The 20154-nt window shown below is 40.9% G+C and overlaps 1 protein-coding gene across 6 annotated transcripts; it reads left to right on the top strand.

The window, feature by feature from the left end:
- Positions 1–1709: 1709 nt before the first annotated feature.
- LOC310709414 (complement component receptor 1-like protein) lies at positions 1710–18821 on the top strand. Of its 6 annotated transcripts, none has more exons than XM_083509059.1 (12): positions 1716–2082; positions 2888–3108; positions 3979–4075; positions 5739–5824; positions 6293–6490; positions 8326–8508; positions 12345–12395; positions 14573–14611; positions 14880–14921; positions 15596–15625; positions 16518–16593; positions 17839–18821. In XM_083509059.1, exons 3-12 carry the CDS (start codon positions 4035–4037, stop codon positions 17945–17947), a joined length of 855 nt encoding a protein of 284 aa, XP_083365185.1. In that variant the 5' UTR covers positions 1716–2082; positions 2888–3108; positions 3979–4034; the 3' UTR covers positions 17948–18821. The 6 variants fall into 6 exon arrangements, with proteins under 6 accessions (XP_083365182.1, XP_083365181.1, XP_083365180.1 ...); XM_083509057.1 differs by having other exon boundaries at positions 1720–2082; positions 12342–12395; XM_083509058.1 differs by having other exon boundaries at positions 1950–2082; positions 2888–3112; positions 3983–4075; positions 12342–12395.
- The last annotated feature ends 1333 nt before the right edge of the window (positions 18822–20154 follow it).

Genomic DNA, 20154 nt, shown 5'->3' with positions numbered 1-20154 from the left:
CATGCAACTTCCACCGGCGCTCCGGACTTGGCAGGTGAGGGGGGTCCCCAGTGGGCGGTAGAGAGAGCCGGGAGGGCGAAGGGGAGCCGGGGGGGAGCAGCGCTGCTCCCCGAGCCGAGCCCGGGGGGAAACTTCGGCGTCGTTGCGCCGGGTGTTGGAAGCGGAGGCTGGCGGGGGCCCCTCACCTGCAAAACCTGGTCGCCTCTCATATATTTCGTGCATTGCATTCATCGCCCGCTTTCTCCTCCAAGGAGCTCCCGGGGGCGCGCGTGGTTCTCCCCATGTTATCCTCGCAACAACAGCCCTGCGAGGTGGGTCAGGCGAGTGGCCCAAGGGAGCACCCAGGGATTGTCCTGGCCAGGTGGGGTGATTTGAACCCTGCTCTCTGCCCGGTCTTCGTCCTCATTTAGCCCCCACATGTGCATGACTGTGCATGACTTTTCCCCCCTCGTCTTGGCTATGGTGTGAGTCTGTGCTGTTAATTAATGGGGTTCTGCCTTCGGAGAAGATGAGCCAGCCCTCAAGGAGGTGATTATGTAATTTGCTAGCAATTCATGTCCCTCCCGGCGTGACGCTGCGCGCTGACGTCACAGGGCTGTAATGGTGGTGTGCCTCGAGATTTTTTTCATGAAACAAGTGTGCCTTTGCCCAAAGAAGGTTGGGAAACACTGCTTTAAACTACTTTTGTTGTCCACTGACGTTATCTTACCATTCTTAATTTGGGAACAGTAGTTGCTTTGGAAAACGATAATCAAGCATCTCTGAATGACATGACCAGTCCAACGAAGCTGATGTTGAAGAATCATTACTTTGACACTGGTGATCTTTGCTTCTTCCTGTATACTGACATTTGTTCGCCTGTCTTCCCAGGTGATATGTAAAATTTTCTGGAAACACCGTGGATAGAATCTTTCAAGGAGGTGGAGATGTCATTTATAAGTGGTCCATCTTTCACAAGCATGCAGTAAAGTTAGTAGTACAATAGTTTTGTAAGCAAGCATTTTGCTTGCTGTGAATGTCTGAGTCCTTAATCGAGAGAAAGCTGCACTCACAGACCTCAGGCAATGCTGGGTTTTGGTATCACTGTTGGCCGTTGTTGAAAGATAACTGCCTTGGTAGGAAAAATTACTGATATTTGCCAACATCATTAAGTTGGATTTGTGGCGGGGGCGTTTTGTGCTTGCTTGTTGGCACAGCACTTTGGTTTTTTGGATGTTGAGCAATAGGCCAGGCTTTACATAAGCTTCTGTTAAGATATTTAGGATGGTTTGGAGGTCATCTTCTGAGTGTGCACACACTACATGCTTTGAGCCTACTTTGCTTTGATCTTTCCATCTGTTTGATATATGATTTCTACACCGGTGGGGAGTTTCTCTTTTACAGTGTGTAGGGTCATGGTGATGAAAATAGTAGGGGTTATTTATTATCTTAGGAAGTGGGATGGGTTGTTAAACCGTTCTGAGAGCAGAATAAAGGGTCTTTTTCTGTGGGAATGAATTCGGGTCCCTCGAGGTCCCCCAGTCCCAACACCAGGAGCAGCTGGACACGCCCCAGCTTGGGCTGCCATGCGCGGAGCCCGTTATCTGTTCCCCTCAAGGGTCCAGAGAGCAGACCCACCATACGGCTTTTATCCTAAACAACAGGGCGCCTTTCCACCTCAGTTACGGTTTCGCCCACATTTTTCACCCGCCAATCCCGAGCGCGCTCTTGCCCGCAACCTCCAACCAGACGCGCGCGGCAGCCTTGGGGCGTTAGCTAATACCGGGAACCGATAACGGCGGAGGGGGTTCCACGTGTGGCTCCCCCCCACCACCACCGCCTTCCTCTCGGCGGAGCCTCGGAGGCAACGCCGCTGCTCACGCCCCTTGGCCGGAAAAGCGCGCCGCCGCCTCTCTCTTCCCGTCGAGTCGTTTCCTGGGCCCGCTCCGTCGCTTTGCTTTTCAGCTGCGGAGGGAGCTGCGGCGGCGCTTTCTCTTTCTCTGACTCCGGGCTCGCTCTTTCGCGCGATGGCGCCTCTTCCTGGCGGGGGGCGGTTTCCGTTAGTGCTGCTGCCGCTGTTTTCCTCGCTGTCCAGAGTTCAAGGTGAGACGGGGGGGGGGGGGGCTTCGGGATGCCCGTCGGTTCTTCTCTCAAATGGGAGGCGCCCCGCCTCCCTCCAGTGACGGATCATGTCCGAGGGCGAAGCAAGGCTTTCTCGGGGATGGCGAAGGCAGTTCCCGCGTCCAGGGCAGGAGGGAACTAGGAGCCTGTCTATGTTTACCTGAATTTTGCTCTCTTCCCCTTCCCACGTGTTCGTTCTTATTCTGCTCCGCCTTCTGCTGTGACAGAACTTCAGATATTTGGAAACAGCCTTAACGTCTCTTCAATCTTGCATCTTCCAAGGCTAAGCATCCTCTTTCTATTGCGCTTCATAAGACCTTTAACCATAGTTTCTCCCACACAGATTCTTTCTCAAAGTAATGGCTCCGTCATGGGGAAGGAGACGATCCTTCAGTTGCTGGTGTTGTTTGTATCTTTCTCCCTCTGTCTCCTGTTAGTCATTAGATGGTGGCAGCAGGTGTGCCACCCATGTGGTTCTCACAAGTTTGTTTAGATGAAAAGGCAACCACTCAATCCATGTGAGTAGCAGGTGGTAGATAAGGCTCCCATCTGAGCCTCACTTATATGTGAACAAGCCCCTTAAAATTCAAGAGAGCTTACATCTGAAGAGACATAGTTATGATTACTCTATAAGTCTTACTGCTGCCCATCTTGATCCAGCTGTGCTCTGCAAATGAACTCCCAGAGTCTATTTGAACATGGTCCTATAGATCCCAGTAGAGGAAATGTCATAGAGATTTATGAATTATCTACTACACTCCAATGAACCTTGCCTTCTCTCCTATAGCTTCAGAACTTCCTCTGAATTTTTATTTCCAAGTGATTGCACCCATCCACATGTAGCCAATGCTACCCTAAGGAGCGGGGATCCGAAAGACAATTATCCTGCTGGGACTGTTTTGCCCTACCGTTGCATTGCAGGTTATGAGCCTATTCCTGGAGACACTCTTTCTCTTACATGTCTTGACACTTCAAAATGGTCAATAGAAAATCCTAGGTTTTGTCAAGGTAAGTTTCACTTAATTAGCTGAATATCTAAAACTGTTGAACTTCCATCTTAGATCAGATATCTTGTTTGAGGACTGGAAGAGACCCAGAGACTAATAATAACAAAGGAGGCTTTTCTTTTATAGAACATTGGAGACTTAAATTGGGGAGATGTAATATTCTTCTGAACATCACTCCTCCTAATGATGAACTCAAGTGGTGAATTCCCTTGGGTATGTAGACACACGGTGCTTTTAAGAAACAAGAAGAGAGTAATAGCATGTTTGGAGGAAATATTACAACATTGTAGTAAACAAAATAGAGTTTTTCATTATCTCAGCTGTCGTCTTTTTGATACTGGATAGTGTCAGCAGTAGCAATCCAAAAACTTTGGACATCTAAATGCCAGAGGTAACAAAGAGATAAGTGTACATAAAGCAAGAAATGGTCTCTCAACTGCTTTCAACTCATGAAGGAGAAAAGAAAGAACACTAACTTCTGCATCCATCCCTAAAGATGACATTATTGTGAACCACCAGTAAAACTGGATATTGAATTATCCTTTAGTGAATATAGTATTTCCAAGGACACTTTCAGACTGTCTCTATATTGCAGGAGGAAGTCAATTAAATACCAACAAATTCAGATAGCACAGTTGAAGTGTGCACCAAATCTGATTTTAAAAATAAATAAAAAATCTGGACATTTTGCAGTAAAGAATGTGACGGGGAATTGCACAGGAGATACTAAGATTATTTTTTTTGACACAATGCCGTATAACCTCTCCCCAAACAAACAGGTCACCTGGAAGTGGCCTTGGTGTTTGTAGTGTACCCTTTTTATTTTATTTTTAAAGAAATGTGCTAATGCTTGTTTTGATTTTCCTGTTAGGAAGTCGATGTCCTACTATAAATTTAGAGAATGGCAGAATAGTAAAATCAAGCGATATGCGGCTAGGTGATGAAATAACTCTAGGCTGTAATGAGGGGTGAGTTGTAGGTCACCTTTTGTACCTACTTGGCTTTGTTTAGAACTCCTGGGAGGGGCTCATGACAGACACATATTAATTGTTAAAATATTGGGCTATATGTTTGACATTATTTCTTGTTTAGTCTGTGTTATAATTATAATCATGATTGTCCAGGGAAAGGGTGAGGTGGGGAGTAAATACTCCAAATAAATTAATAAACAATTAAGCAGCACCAGAGAACAGGTCTACCATTACTAGTTGGTTTAGTAACTGAACAGTGGCAAGCTCTGGCTTTTGAGAAACTTGTATTCAGGTCTTTCATTTGGTTATTTCTCAGTGGGTGAAACTGCTGTCTTTCTATGACTAGACCTCGTATCTGGATGTGTTTCCACTCACTGATGGAATCCTCAGTGCTTTCCCTGGCTACTTTTACTCCTTGCAGCCCTTAATTAAGTGTGCTGCTGCTTCAAGCAAGTCCACGGTTCTCTGTGCATTTCTCTAAAAATAAAATAAATTAAATATGACAGAATAATGATATTAGACCACACTTGAGGGTTTTCAGATGCCCCCCTAACTTCCCCTTCACTCCAGCAAAATAAACATCATAATATTTTGCAGAGTTCATGTGATCCACACTTTCTCAACTACAGCTCGGCCCCCTATGATATGGTGTGATAATCATGGATTTTATCTACAATCACTTTGGCAAAGCAATTTTCTAAATCATTATAAACTCAAGTGGGGTGGGATGACATTTTTAATGAAATAAGGTCTGTTGGGAAGATCATGAATTCCTGCCTTTACTGCTCCCCTTTGTTTTTGAGGTGACACACTACTCCCCCATCATAGCTGAATGTCAATCCTGGATTAGATACCTGAATTGTATTTCAAGTACTTCATCCTGAATTAAGGAAGTCCACTATGATGAAATTTGAAAGCCTAGGTTGCTGCTTACAAAGGCACTATGTCCAAACTACTGGCGTTTTTATGTTGGTGTGACTTTTTCTGGGCACTCTTTAACAAAGAGATAATTCCTGTACAGTGGTACCTCGGGTTACAAACGCTTTGGGTTACAAACTCCACTAACCCAGAAGTAGTACCTCGGGTTATAAACTTTGCCTCAGGATGAGAACAAAAATTGTGCGGCAGCGGGAGGCCCCATTAGCAAAAGTGTGCCTCAGGTTAAGAACGGTTTCAGGTTCAGAACGGACCTCCGGAATGAATTAAGTTTGTAACCTGAGGTACCACTGTATCTGGAATTAAATTAAATAGGTAGCTTGTCTCAACCTAGACTGACAGCACCCAGAGAAAGGGCTGCCTTTTTCAGTTGCACTGCCCCACCTATAGAATCCTCTCCCCAGGAAGTTTCCCCTGGTCTCATTTTCACATTGTTTTAGCAGCAAGTGAAGACCGCTTTACCAGGTCTCATTCAGTGTTGTTTGAACTGGCTTCAATCCTACTTTTATTATATTCTTGCTGCTGTGTTGTTTCTAACTGCTTTTGAACTGGTGGTGGTTGGTTTTATTTTTTTCCGTTTCTGTCAGCTAGCAGAGTGGTGACTCTGTAGGATGGGATATAAGTAATCTAAATAAACCAAGTATACTGTATTTAAAAATATGCTGTATTCACATACTTTTTAACACCCAATTCACTAAAATAAAAGATTTCTCTTTCCCTTTAGGTACAGATTGATAGGCGAAAAGACTCTTCGATGTGTGCTTGTAGGCGACAAATTGGAGTGGCATACAGGACCTCCATTTTGCCATCGTAAGATGAATTGTTAATTTGAATTTAATTTAATATAAACTCAATGTGCTCTTGTGTGACTCTATTTATTGCAGGAGTGTAAGTGTCCTCAACCAATATTCAGAGTTCAGGATGCTTTCTGATCATGCTGAATATACTCACCCCCCCCCCGCCCCCGCTGAGCATTCCTTGCTCTGAAGGTGGCACTGGGGCTTTGGCAGCTCCCTCTGTGAAGTTTCAAGTCCAGCTTGCTTCACAGAAGATCCAGTTTGCTTTTGAGGAGGTTGCAATACCTTCACAGCAGTCCACTTTGGTTCAGTGTTTGGGTGACAGTTAAAATGGATGATCAGGCCTTGAATTATCAAAAGATTACTTCATAAAGTGGAACATCATTTAGGTGAAAATAACTTTAGTCCAAATACACTCCTAACAGAGATGCTTTTGCAATTGTAGTCCTGCTGAACTGTTAATGTTTCTTTTGATTCCCAGCAATCCGATGTTACCCCCCTGAAAACATTCCCTTTGGCTCACACAGTGGTCGACCTTTTGAAGAGTTTCATTATGGCTCATCAGTGACATACACTTGTAGAGAAGGTTTCTCCCTTATTGGAAGCCCAATTAGTACATGTTCAACTTCTGCAGATGGTACTCGTGGAGAGTGGAGCCCATCTCCGCCTAAATGTAAAGGTAATGGAGATTATGTTTAGTATTTTTGATGTACTATGTTAATGTAATTTGTGTGTAATGGCTGGTGAATGGAATTCTTGTTAGAAGGAGCTAACTTTGCAGTCTGCTAAGCACTGTATTGCTGCTGTTCAACCTGTGAGATATTCAGTGGGACTGCAAATTATTCAGTGTAGGAGATGCAATAGTATTGCCCCCTCAGTGAGTTGCTTGTTGTAATCTGAGTCAGTTTGAAAGTTTATCCAGGCATATCCAACTCCCAAGAGACTGTGATCTACTCCCAGTATAAAAAAACTGGCAGTTGGAGGGAGGAGGAGGGAGGGAGGAGTTTGCATGGGGTGGGTGGATTGCCCAGAATTGTTGAGCATTTTTTAGGAGGGAAGTGCCCAGAGTTGCTGAGCTTTTTTGGGGAGGATTGCACATAGTTTTTTGTAGCTCCCCCCCCCCACAACATTTTGTACATAAGGATCCTGTGATCTACCAGGATCAGCTGGGGATCTACTGGTTCGACATCCCTGGCCTCTAATCCAATCAAAATAACCACTATTGTGTCTCATTGAGAACAAAGGAAATTAGATTTAGTTGTGAGCAATTTATTTGATTAATTTCATTTGGACTTGGTTTGGCTTTCTACATGCCAAGGGCTCTCTGTGCAGTATCTATACTAAACAAATCTTGCATTCAGATGAAGTAATCAGTGTATAATGACCTAACTTTACCAATAGTATACTGGCATAATACTATATGCCATATATCAGCCTCATTAGGAATAGCCTGCATAGATGTGGTGGTTGTTTAAGAAAAATATTCAGTGGGTCACAAATACTTTAGTGAAATAACTTCAGCAGACTGTCTGAGGGCAGATGATGCAGTCATCTTTCTGTAACTAAGCAGATCTAGGAAGGCAGGTTCTGAATGTACTAAGTAGATCCACACCATTTAACATCAAAATCTGAGGCAATGGGAAACCTGATCCAAAAATTGTATAGGGTTTTAAATAGTTCTTAGCAATTTCCAGAAAGCTTCCCCTGAAGTCCGACTCAGCCTATTTTAATTTTATACTTGCTGGAATGATGTTATTGTTTCTAGAGGTTAGTCTTTTGTATCTTATCTGATTTTATCTCCTTGTACATAACTTTGATAGTTCCTATCTCTGAAGTGGTTTACAGACTTGTAGAATAAATAATTCAATTTAATTGAGATTGTATGCTTAAATGGTTCAGTTAATTAATTTAAGCCAGCAGGAATTGAATCAGTTTTTGTGTGCCCACCTCCAATTTCTCCTAAGCAGCTTATTCCCCCAAACCCCCAAAACGGTGTGGTAAGAATTTACTTCCAAACCACCTCTTAATGGTTCATGCCCACATGTGGGAATAACACCTTAAAGAAAATGCAACCAAGAGACCTATACAAGCACAGCATCTGGTAGAGACCCAGTTTGTTAGAGGAGCTACTGCAGTAAGGCCGCGTCTCCAAACCAGTGGCAGCTTCTCCTAACAAACCACAAGTAAAGTTGAAATTCTCCCACAGACAAATAAGCAAACCTTTGCTTGTTTTTCTGAAGTTTGCTTAGTTTTCCCACTGCTCTTCTTTCTTGCCTTTGCAACTTGATGAGTGTCTGAGGTGGGATGGACAAACAAGCCACAGTTAAATAAAAAGGTGCTGGCCGTACCTCTAATGCCAATCTACAATTGCAACAAACTGAAGCTTATATGCTAATAACATCAGACTGTAGTTTATTTGCAGTAGATAAACCATAGTTAAGTCCTTGTGCAGAGTTTAATCAGCCATGGTTTAATTAACAGGTAGATTTCTAAATATTGCTCTTCTCTTTTCAGTGGTCCGTTGCCGTGATCCTGAAATAGAAAATGGAAGAGTGACAACAATGCCTCAGCGTATTTACACATATGGAGATCGTGCAGATTTTGAATGTAATCCAGGATACGTTATGGTGGGGAGTAGCACTTGTACATGCGGGCCTGACCATGCATGGATTCCTCTTTTTCCAAAATGCTTTAAGGGTAAGTATCTTACTACACCTAATTGGGTTCCTTGGGAGGAAGCATAGAGTATAAATTCAATAAATAAATGTCAGAGCTATTGTGTTGCACTTTACTGCCGAACATACTTATTTCTTTGCCCCCTCTGTTTTCTGCCACCAATGTTGCCACCATCCATCCAGATGGAGGTCCCCAAAAAACAACTTCTAGCACAAATGAGTTAATAAAAAGCAGGGTGGATTTGATTTAAATCACCAGTCAGTAAGACTTGATTTAAATCTTCTTCTTCTTCTTTTTTACAGAAAGACTCATTCTTGCTGGTATAATCTTAATATTTACAACCAGATGAAGGTTTCATTTTTGGAATAATAAATTTTCAGAGTAGTTTTTACCATTATATCAAAAATTACTGATTTGGTTATACTATTAGAAAGACATAGACAGATAATTATAAAATTATTGTGAGGTTTAATAAGTTAGCTGTTTCTATTTGGACAACTTTTCTGCTGTACTTCATTGGAAGGAGAAAAATAAAAAATAACATTTCCTTAATAGCAATTTAAACATTTTAACTAAAACAATAACATTATGGCGTATGTACCAATGTTTGTTAACTGATATGGTTAGAGACTTTATTGTTTGGACAATGTCAGGCGAGTCCTGGGAAGAAGGGCTGGGAACCAGTGAACTCTTTATTAGTTGACTGGCAAGCACTTCAAGGTCTTGCCAAGGACTTACAGATCCAGTTACTATTTCCACCACCACCACCCCTTTGGATTTGCTTCTACATTCAGGTGCCTATTCTGTACAGTTAAGTGTTAGTGCAGTTGTTGGAACCCAGTGAGATTGAGAAGAGGTTGCCAGCCCTAAAGTGCCTTCAGCACTTGCCTGAAGTCTGAGTTGCACAGACATGCAACTGACTTGCACAATTATTACACCTCAGGACTTGTGGAGTATTCTGCTCACAAGGTTGCACTTTCATTTGTACTGTTTCACACTTAGCTACTTGTGCAGATCTATTCCATTCCAAACAATGTACTCATTGAACCTCTTGGAACTTAGCATTTAAGAGGTAACAGGTTGATTGCGTGTATATAAATGTGCAAAAGAACAAGGTTTTTACTCAACTCTATATGTTCATTTTATAATATTTTTCCTATGAAGAAAAGGCATGTTATCTCTGCAGACACAAATTCATACTTTTGAGAACTGCAGAAACAAGCATCTGTGATAATATATTCTCATTAGAAAAACTGCCCCAAATAATCTTACAGAAACCTCTGGAAGAGCATGACATTGTGAATGGATTAATGGAATTCATTTACCAAAAAATTTAAACATTGCATATAAAGCCTCATGCTACATAATTAAAAGCAAATCCTTATTTCCTGATGAATAGCCTTTGGACTATAATGTTACTTAAATAGAAAACTATCTTTAGAAAGATTTATCCTCCAAAATATTTTATTTTTTAAAATCCAATTAATTTTTTTAAAAAACCATTTTAAAAAGAAAAATCATTGATTTTTATCCACCCTGGAAAATAAATGACTTTAATATCTCAAATCGAAGTCAGGATTACAGTGGTGCCCTGCAAGACGAATGCCTCGCAAAACGAAAAACTCGCTAGACGAAAGGGTTTTTCGGTTTTTGCGTTGCTTCGCAAGACGAATTTCCCTATGGGCTTGCTTTGCAAGATGAAAACGTCTTGCAAGTTTGTTCGCTTTTTTCTTAAAGCCGCTTGAAGAGGCGCAGTTGCGACGGACCGTGCTTTGCAAGACGAAAAACATCGCAAGACGAAAAACATCGCAAGACGAAAAGATTCGCGGAACGAATTAATTTCGTCTTGCGAAAATACCACTGTATTTTACCCCATATACACTAATGGGATATATAAGATTTCATAATTAAACCTCTAGGTGGCAGCATGGATGGGGCTCTGTTGTTTTCCTGACTTCTTGGGTCACAGCCACTTACCAAGAAGGGGGAGGAGTGAGGAGAGGGGATCACTGTGTCTGGTGGACCTCACTCCTCCTCCTCCAGTAACAATCCCTGATATTGGTTAGTGATTTTGCCCTTTCACCACCTGCTCCACCTGCCTGGCCAGTGACTTACTCATTGTTCCTGCTGGGGCCGCCTGCCACCAGGGGGCAGGAAGACCAAGGGGCAGAAGGAGTTTTCTCCTTCATCCCCACCCCTGCCATCTTGACTCACAAAAGAAAGCCTGCAGTTTTGAAGTGCAGTCTTCCTTCTTTTGTTGGTGGCAGCAATGTGGGCATGGCAGTGATTTCTTCTTTGGGCCACTTGCTGGCTTTGCTTACTCCACCAGCCTACTCAGACATTTCTCTCTTTCATTCTGTCCCATCTCCTGCACCCTCCCTGCTAGTGGCGGCAGCAGTAATGGTCATCCTTGAAGGGAAACTCCCCAGCAAAGTAGAAATCTTATATCAAATAGATGGAAAGCTTTTTAATCTGAGTAGGCTGAAAGCAAAGAGTTAGGTTACCGTAACTTCCGTCATACGGCTTCAGCATGCTGATGACAATGTAGTGTGTGCACACTCAGAGGATGACCTCCAAACCATCCTAAATGTCTTCACAGGAGCTTATGAAAAGCTTGGCCTATTGCTCAACATCCAAAAAACCAAAGTGCTGCACCAACAAGCACAAAACAGCCCCTCTGCAGCACCACAAATCCAACTCAATGGTGTAACGTTGGAAAGTGTCGATCACTTCTCCTACCTGGGCAGTTATCTTTCCACAAGGGCCAACAGTGATGCTGAAATCTAGCATCGCCTGATCTCTGCGAGTGCAGCTTTCTCCTGATTCAAGTGCACAGTGTTTGAGGACTGGGACATTCTGAGGGAAACCAAAATTCTTGTTTAAAAAATTATTGTACTTCCAACTTTACTGCATGCTTGTGAAACATGGACCACTTATAAACGCCATCTCCAACTCCTCAAAAGATTCCATCCACTGTGTTTCCGGAAAATTTTACACATCACTTGGGAAGACAGGCAAACAAATGTCAGTGTACTGGAAGAAGCAAAGATCACCAGTGTCGAAGCAATGATTCTTCAGCATCAACTTTGTTGGACTGGTCATGTTGTGTGGATGCCTGACTATCGTCTTCCAAAGCAACTATTCTATTCAGAACTTAAAAATTGAATGCGTAATGCCCGTGGTCAACAAACAAGGTGTAAAGACTCTCTCAAGACAAATCTAAAAAAATGTAGTATAAACACTGACAACTGGGAAACACTGGCCTGCGAGCGCTGAAATTGGAGAACAGCCTTTAGCTATGGCTGTTGGAAAAGGACTTTGAAGACACTTGAACTCAGGACGAAAGAGAGAAATGTGCTAAGAGGAAGGCACGTTTAGCAAGCCTTCACCATGATCAACTCCCATCCAGAAACCTATGTCCCACTGTGGAAAGATGTGTGGATCCAGAATTGGCCTCCACAGTCACTTACAAACTCATTGTTAAGACTGTGTTTATGGAAGACAATCTTACTCGGCTATGAGTGATCACCAAAGAAGAAGAAGGTCATCCTTGACTAGCCATTTGCTCTCAGTTGCCAGCCTCGTGATGGACAAGTACAATATAGTATTAGAGAAAAATGCAGATAATATCAGACACTGAAAAAGAAAGTTGGCTTATTAAGAAATGAAAATATAAGTAACATCTTATTTATTTATTTATTTATTTATAATTATTTTAATTTCCTAAAGCTGATTCCAAAGAGGACTTGGTGTCCTGAGACCATATGGCACCCTATATGGGCTAATTTTGAAAGAAGGCATTAATGCAGAGCAGTCAGCACTTGAAAGTTGATATCAGTCTCTTTATGCCACAGCAGAAACGCCAGGAGGAGGAGGAGGAGGAGATGACAACCCAGGCCCTGGAAATGGTAAACAGTTGCTTTTCACTGTTATTGGTGGACGCATTTTAAGAAGTGGGGAGCGAGCAAGAATTGAGTTTATGGATAGAACCAGAGTAGAGGAAATGGACTCTTGTCAATATTTACAGAGATATTAGCAGAGAGAGGATTAATTTTATTAGAAGAATATCATGAGGAGACTTGGGTACACCGTAGTGCAGTAGTTTTGAGATACTGGAATTACATGCCATAAGAAGAACCTGCAACAGAATGTTGTGGTGTGTGGCCTTCCTTCTGAACTGTGCCTATTCAGAATTTGGCAAGCTATTTACCCCAGTCAGTGCATTCCATTTCCCTTGTCCCGTCCCATGTTCTGTTTTTCTTTTCCAGCTGTCACTCTGTTCAACCGTTGTTTGGTCTGCTCTTTCTTCATTAGTCTATGTTTTGAAGGGGTTGCCTCTTTAGGTTTTCTTTTCCCAAGCATGCAAATCTCCTCATTGTTTCACAGTTGATATTCTGGCTGCAGTTCAATAGGCACTCAACCATCCAAGTTTGCATTTAGGTTAAGGCAAACTAGGTGGTTAAAGTTCAAAGATAGCATAATCTGCCAGCTAATTAGTACCCAGAGAGCTGGCAGGTTGCTGGGGACCCAAAAAGCACTGGTTAACAGGCTAGAAAACAAACAAACAAACAAACAAACAAACAAACAAACAAACAAATGCAAGCTAGCTAGCTTGAAGGAATTACTTGACTTCGAAAGAATACAACTGATAAGATAAACTCTGGACCTTCAGTTTATACTGCCTGTAAATCTCCATCTTGCACATGTTGTGTTTGCTGCGAAAACAAAACTGAATTCTGTCTGTGTGAGAAAGGAATCGGAATCAAATGAAAGGAATTGGAAGACCATCTTTTTCTTTATTTTTCTTCTTAGCTCGCTTCTCTATTATCTTTAATTCTTGTTTTCTCTCTGCTAAGTTTATCTATCTAGCTATATCCTTTTTGAAGTTTCCTATCTTGGATTGATGAAGATACACACAGGAAGGTGATGGATGGAAGATGAAGGGCCCTGCTTAAGGGACAGAGGAGAGGATCTCCCAGGGTGGGAGGCTGCGGGAAGAGGAAGAAAGCCCCACCCACGTGAGAGCTGGGCGAGGGTTCACTTCTGTGTGTGGAATAAAGGTTAAGGTATAATTGTGATAGAGAACCTGGTATTTCTTCTGCTACTTTTCTTTATTATTCATTATCTTCTTATTTTGGTTATTCTTGCTTCTCTCCTATTTATCTTCTTTAGATTAGTTCAGCTTTTATTGTATTTTATGTGGAAAACTCTTAATAAAAAAGGATAGCAGGGGAAACTGAAATGAAAAAATGTCAGTGGGAAGGCTAATGTACAGAAATAGTGAGAACCTGTCTGGTGGTAAAATGGAAGGGAGAAGTGGAAGCATTTGTTCTGTTGTGTCAATAGATGTAAATTTTATCAATAGTACATATGCTCCTTATTTTTTTGTTTTGGTACAAAGTTTTATTGAGAGAAACTAATCTACAAGAAATAACATAAAAGGAGCTATAAAAAGGAAGAAAAGAGTAAGAGAACTACATCATCCTTTCTCACCACAGTATCTTAAGTATTATCCTATTATATAATGCTTCTTGGGTATCTCAGATACCTTCTGACTGCTTGGTCAGTTTGGTCAACTCTCAAATCCACTAGTGTCTATGGAAAAATCACTCAGAAATTTTGAGGAGTAACTGCTCTGAGGGTTTTTCCCTTTCCACTTTAGTTCTTTGTGGGGCTTTTTAGATGCTAGAGAGTCCTTTAGCTCTGTCTGGCTTTCTGCAAATTGTATAACTTATGGAATGTTTTTTATAGTATAGAAAATCCAGGCAAAGCTTTCCAGTTTACTTTGCTTTATTTTAAAATTTTCTAAATTGCTTTTCATAAATTCCAAAGCTGAACTTGAACTGGTTGGGCTGGTGCTGTGATGTTTTTTATTGTAATTATCTGTATTTGAATAAGTCTCTCTCCCTCTCTCTCTCTCTCTCTCTCTCTCTCTCTCTCTCACCCCCCCCCCCCCAGTGTTTAATTGTTTTTACATGACTTTTTTAGCCATTTCCATTTTATCTGTAAGCTGCCTTTACTCCCTGTCTGGGAAAAGGCATGATATAAATAAATATAAAAATAACAACCCCCTCTTTTTTTATAGGAGCAGATCCAGAGACAGTGCCTCCTGGAGACAATACAGGTACAGCTGAAAAGTTGTAGTGACAGCAAATTTATAAGCTTTGCAGTTTTCTTTGTTTTAATTTCCTATACTAATTTTATGAACTGGTGAGACTTTTTATTGTAATTATCTGTATTTTTAATAGGTCACACACACAATATTGGTGTTTAATTGTTTTTACATGATTTTTTTAAAGCTGTTTCCATTTTACCTGTAAGCTGTCTTGATTCCCTGGAAAAAAGATGGGATATAAATAAATATAAGAATAACAACCCCCTCTTTTGTATAGGACCGACGCACAATCCAGAGACGCCTCCTGGAGATGACACAGGTAAAGCTCTATGCTGGAGATACGGCAAAGACAATTCCTACTTGAAACATAAGTTTGTACAGTGTTGTATACGCACTATGTTTTGGGAGGAAGTGCTGGACTGTATAACTATGACTATGCAGAAAAAGCTAAAGCTTTCAGCAAAGAATATTCTTTTGAATTATATACCTATATGGAAATTAACAACTGGACAATGAAAATGGATTCTATTTGCCCGAATGGTGGCCAAGAGACTGATGAACTGGAAGAATAAAGATAAGATTCCTTTCAATCAATGGATTGACAATATGACAACACTCGTGACTTATGAATGGACTGCTTATAGACATAGACTTTGTTTGGGAAAAAATGACAACATTTGAACTGAGTTTATACAGAATGTAGCATTAATATCCACATATTTATTAGGATTATAACATATCTTATTTATATAAGTATGCATGGGAGTATATTACATTGCAACTTTGTATATTGATTCTTTCGACACATATTTATTCATATTTTTTCCTTATCTCACCTTTCCTTTCTTTTTTTGTCTGTATTACTTTATTTCTTTATAACTGGAATTCCTTCAATAAAATATTAATACATACAACAGAGAGAGAGAGCCACAATCTGTCAGAATTAAATTGCTTCAAATTTTAGCTCACACTTTTAATTTTCTTCTATTCTAGAATCTAAAAACATCACAGCAATTGTTATTGGTAAGTAATTACAGAGCTAGTTACTTCAGTGTACAATTGCTGCTATTGTATTTTAATGCCTTGTGCATTTCACTAACTTTTTTCTCAAATTTGTGGTTTAAATGTTAAAGACTCCTACTTGGAGGGAAAAAATTATTCTTTATCAAATAGTCTTAGGGTACAGACGGATATACTTTGTCTGTTTGTTTATTTGGTGAGGCCAGCTCTGCTTCCTCCCCTATCTTGCTCCTGTAATGGACATAGCTGTCTCCAAATTCAGCACAGACTTCCCCCATGCTGTGGCTTTTAATGTTCTTGCACCTGGGTGTGACTGGGGCTTTTAAAAATTCCTCAGGAGTAAGGGTGTTTTGAGCTCAGGCATGCCAACTCCAGGGGGCCTAGTGTTGAGGTGGCTGTGTATGTGAGACACATCACAGGGCTAATGGCCAGCTCCTTCAGAGTGCTTGGTCTCCTCCGCTGCACGTGCATGGCACGCGATACGTGTGACATCACACGCATGCTGGGCCCCCTCAGTCTTGGGGGCAACCTGGTGACTCTGCTTCAGTTTCACATACTGCTTGGGTTGGAGAGTTGCTCTTTGATTGTCATTAGGGCCGCTCAGTCTGCAGAGTTGACATCTGTTAGGAGCAGGAAGAACTCAGTCTCTGAGGACAACTGCACATCTGCCCCAAAAGGGGGTAACTTCAGATGTACAGTGGAGTCGCTGCTCAAGGTATTTGTCTGGAGACTTTGCCCGGTAACACCTGAGTGGCTTTGATGTCCATTGAGTATTGCAAGGTAACAACTTGTCTTGTGACTTATATTGATACTATTGCTTTTCCTCAACAGAAACATAATTACTTTGTTTTATTAATTGGTACTATGGTATATCTTTCTCTTTTTTCCCTTCAAGGATGTCTCGTGGCTCTTGTAGTTGTGCTTGCTCTAGTTGCTGGACTTTGGAAATACAGATCTTACAAGAAAACTGAGTGAGTCAGCCCAAGAGAAGCTGTCCCTGATTCTCTGTAGCCTTCTTGGTTGCTGAGTGAGCTTCCATACGCTTCTTGACTTCTACTTTGCTCACACTTTCCACATACATGTGCTTAGTGTTCAGAAAGGGCTTGCACATTTTTTGTTGAACAGTTGCACTAATCTGCTAGCACAGATAAAAGCTAACTAAAGCACAGTAATTATTCTAGAACGGCTAGTCAGTATTTTAACCCATTTCCAGCATTGGTGTTCTGATGTGACAGAAATGGTCCTTCTCAGTTTACATCAGCTTTCTATCCCAATGCTGACTTCACTTTAATCTACTATTAAATAAAGTTATAAAGCATTATTCTCTCTTTTACAAATGTGTATCGCAGTCTGTGGTTTTTGCTTTCAGACACAGTAAGAAAATGGATTTGTTGAACAGTTCTTTCTAAAGGCAGTGATGTTTTGTTTTGTTTTTTCCCCTAGAATAATCTAGGCCAGTGCTGTAATCTAAACCAACAATTTGCAACAATAACTTATTCTGCACATTTCTCTTGCATGGCTTTTCTTTCTATTTTTTTATCCAGAGCTGTCCATTTTTGTTGTAGCTTTGTATGCATGATTTTACAGTTTTGATACCATGCATATATTTTCCCATAGTTTGTGAGCACTAATTAAGCTGTTTCCATGGATTAATTCAGTAATTATTTACTCATTATGAATATCCAGTGCAATAATTTCTGTCCCAGGTAGGTTACATGTCTTTTAAGTCTTTTGTGGGATTCAGATTTGATACCAAAGCATGCTGATTGTTTTGTCAAAGGCAAGAGTTTTGTTTGATTCAGAGGCAATAACAACCCCAGTGGAGAGAAGGGCAAGCTCTCTAAGAGGAATCTATTAGGAATCACTATTTTTTCTATACTTAGGCTATGTGTCTCCTACGCTTATATCTATTGTGCTTATGTAATCCTAATTCACTTTATCTGCTTTACTTCTAATATCCTGCAGTTGCTAACAATCTGTGCAGTACTTCTGCTTCTGCAACTTCTGAAATTGATTTTCCTGCCCAAGAAGCAACAGCATGGCTACTGCTTCAGTGTGAAAGTTACTTACAATACTTTTAAAATTTGAATAACATGAAGTGGAATGCAGATGTATTTGTGTGTTGCTTTTTTCCTTCCTGACAAGAAAACAAAACAAAATGGTGTAATGTTTGGAACATAGGCATTAATTTTAAATATTTTATTTTATTTTTACAGAGTACCCGAAGCTCCTTCTAGTCCTGCTCAATTTGACAAGTTGGTATCAAAATCTGGATTGGAAGCCAAAGGTTCTCAATTGAACAAGGTTTCTTCAGTAAACCTGTAATCCAGACCCTTCCAGTTGATCATTAATTCCTAACAGTTCTAATTTTTATAACTGGAAATGAGAATTGAGGGAAGGACTATCTGAAAAGTCAAAGCAATTTTCATTAAGAACTGGCCATCCAGGTTATTCAGCTATTTGAAGCATGAAGCAGTACTGGGCCCCAACAAAACTCTCATCATTTGCTCTTACCTTTGCGTAGAACTGGGTTCCAGCTTCCCTTGAAGAATGTCTCTTTAAGTGCCTTAATCAAATACAGAGCCAAGCAGAACTGACTGTGTATCTACACTGGCAAGGTGTTTTACTATTTCTTCAAACCTTGTAAACATGTAATGGGTTCTGTGTAGGAAATGTGAAATGTTGCCATATGCTTTCTAGAATCTTGTTCATCTCATGAAATGGAGGGGGCAAGTGTAGCTATTAAAAATTACCAACCTTTTGACTTCCTCAAGCCTTTCTCATGCAGAATTTTGAAAGCTGCCTTTATTTCCTTACAGGATTTTCAAAAGTGTAAACAACAGTAATATGTGCCTAATAGAAAATATTCTTTAAAAAAAATCATCATAGGCAAACAAAAGTTCTATATGCTTAGCCGAAAAAGCAAGGAACACTTTTGAGACACCTTAATTTCCGTAGCAAAAAGTTAAATAAAATAACTCTCCCATTAAAATCAATTAGAGTGAAAACTGCAGTGCTTTAAATGTACTGAATTAAACTTGTTACATTCATGAAGGTAATTTTTTTACAGTGCTTTTAGAATCTAAATTGTGCATCTTTATTTATTCAAATTGATTAAATATTTATAGGAAAGAAAAGTTGTTTATTTTAGAATGTGTGCAAATAAATTGAAATGTTGAATAAAAGACACTAAGTATTATCACTAGCTTTTCTACTCCCAAACTGATTGTGCAGTGTAGCTTGGGTTGATACAGCTATCACCACATAGCAGTTTCAAAGTTCTCCTTTACAGCACCTGGCCAAGCATTCTGTGCACTATTCTATCTTATTCAAAGCCTCATGGGATGCTTTTATTGAAATATATTTGGAAGCCAAATGTGGCATTACAGTAACTGTAAAATAGTTTTTTACAGTTTCTCTTCCTCAGCTAACCATGGTGGTCTTGGGGTTGGTGCTTGTTTTTGGGGACTTTGAAGCTCCCCTGTCAGAAGCCTGAGTCTGTTCCCTGTTTCTGGTCCTACTCATGTAGCTGGGCACATTCTGGGCTAGGTTTTCTGTGCTGGATTGGATGACAGTGATCTTCAAGTGGATAAACTTTCTATAGTTCCATTTTAATGGTCAGACCACTTCTTGATAGAGTTTAGAATTACTGAAACTTCTGCAGAGGTGGGGGACCTACTAAGATGGCCCACCCCAGGTGGCTGATGGCTCTTGGGGAGTTTCCTGTTGCCTTGGAAGGTGATTCTGTTGAAGCACTGGTGGACTTCTGGAACAGAGAAATAACCAAGGTGGTGGACACGATCGCTCATAAGTATCTTACTGAGTGGAGCAAAACCCGCCCCCTGGTTCTCTAGAAGCACGTGATGATGAAACACATGAGACAGCAACTAGTGATGTTGGCAGAAAACACAGAATGAGTCCAACCAAACACAGGCTAGAGCCTATTTGAAGAACTATTCTGTAACAGTGAGCACAGCAACAATCTCTTTTTCTCTCTGCCTGCATTGCATCAGCAAGGAGCCATCCAGTGGAGCTGTTTTGAGTGGTCAGATATCTTTTACACTCTGACCCATGGGAAAATTTAGAGTACTCAACAGCCTGCCCAGCACTTCACTGACAAAATCACTCAGATCCATTCTGACTTGGACACTGTAGTTGATATGTGTCAGGTGGATGTAACTTTGGCCTCTGCTTGTCCAGTGTTAATGAATACTTTTCAATTTGTACAGCCCGAGAATGTGGGCAGGATTCTTGGAAACGTGAGAGCTACCACAGGTGTACAAGATCCTTGCTCTTCCTGCCTCATCAAAAAAGCCAGTGGGGAACTGCCTGGATGTGTGAAGAGAGTGGTCAGTGCCACCTTACAACAAGGCAAGGATCCTGCAAGCCTAAGGAGACAGTTAAAAGACCTCTATTGAAAAGGCCCTCCTTGAATCCCACCGTATTGATTAATTATTGGCCAGTTTCTAATATCCCAGGGTATAATGGCATCTCAGCTCCAGGAATTTCTGGAGCGGATGGAGTATTTAGAT

This window comes from Podarcis liolepis, assembly GCF_965112155.1.
Source record: "Podarcis liolepis genome assembly, chromosome: 6".
NCBI lineage: Eukaryota > Metazoa > Chordata > Lepidosauria > Squamata > Lacertidae > Podarcis > Podarcis liolepis.
This window is presented reverse-complemented; position numbering and strand designations above follow the sequence as displayed.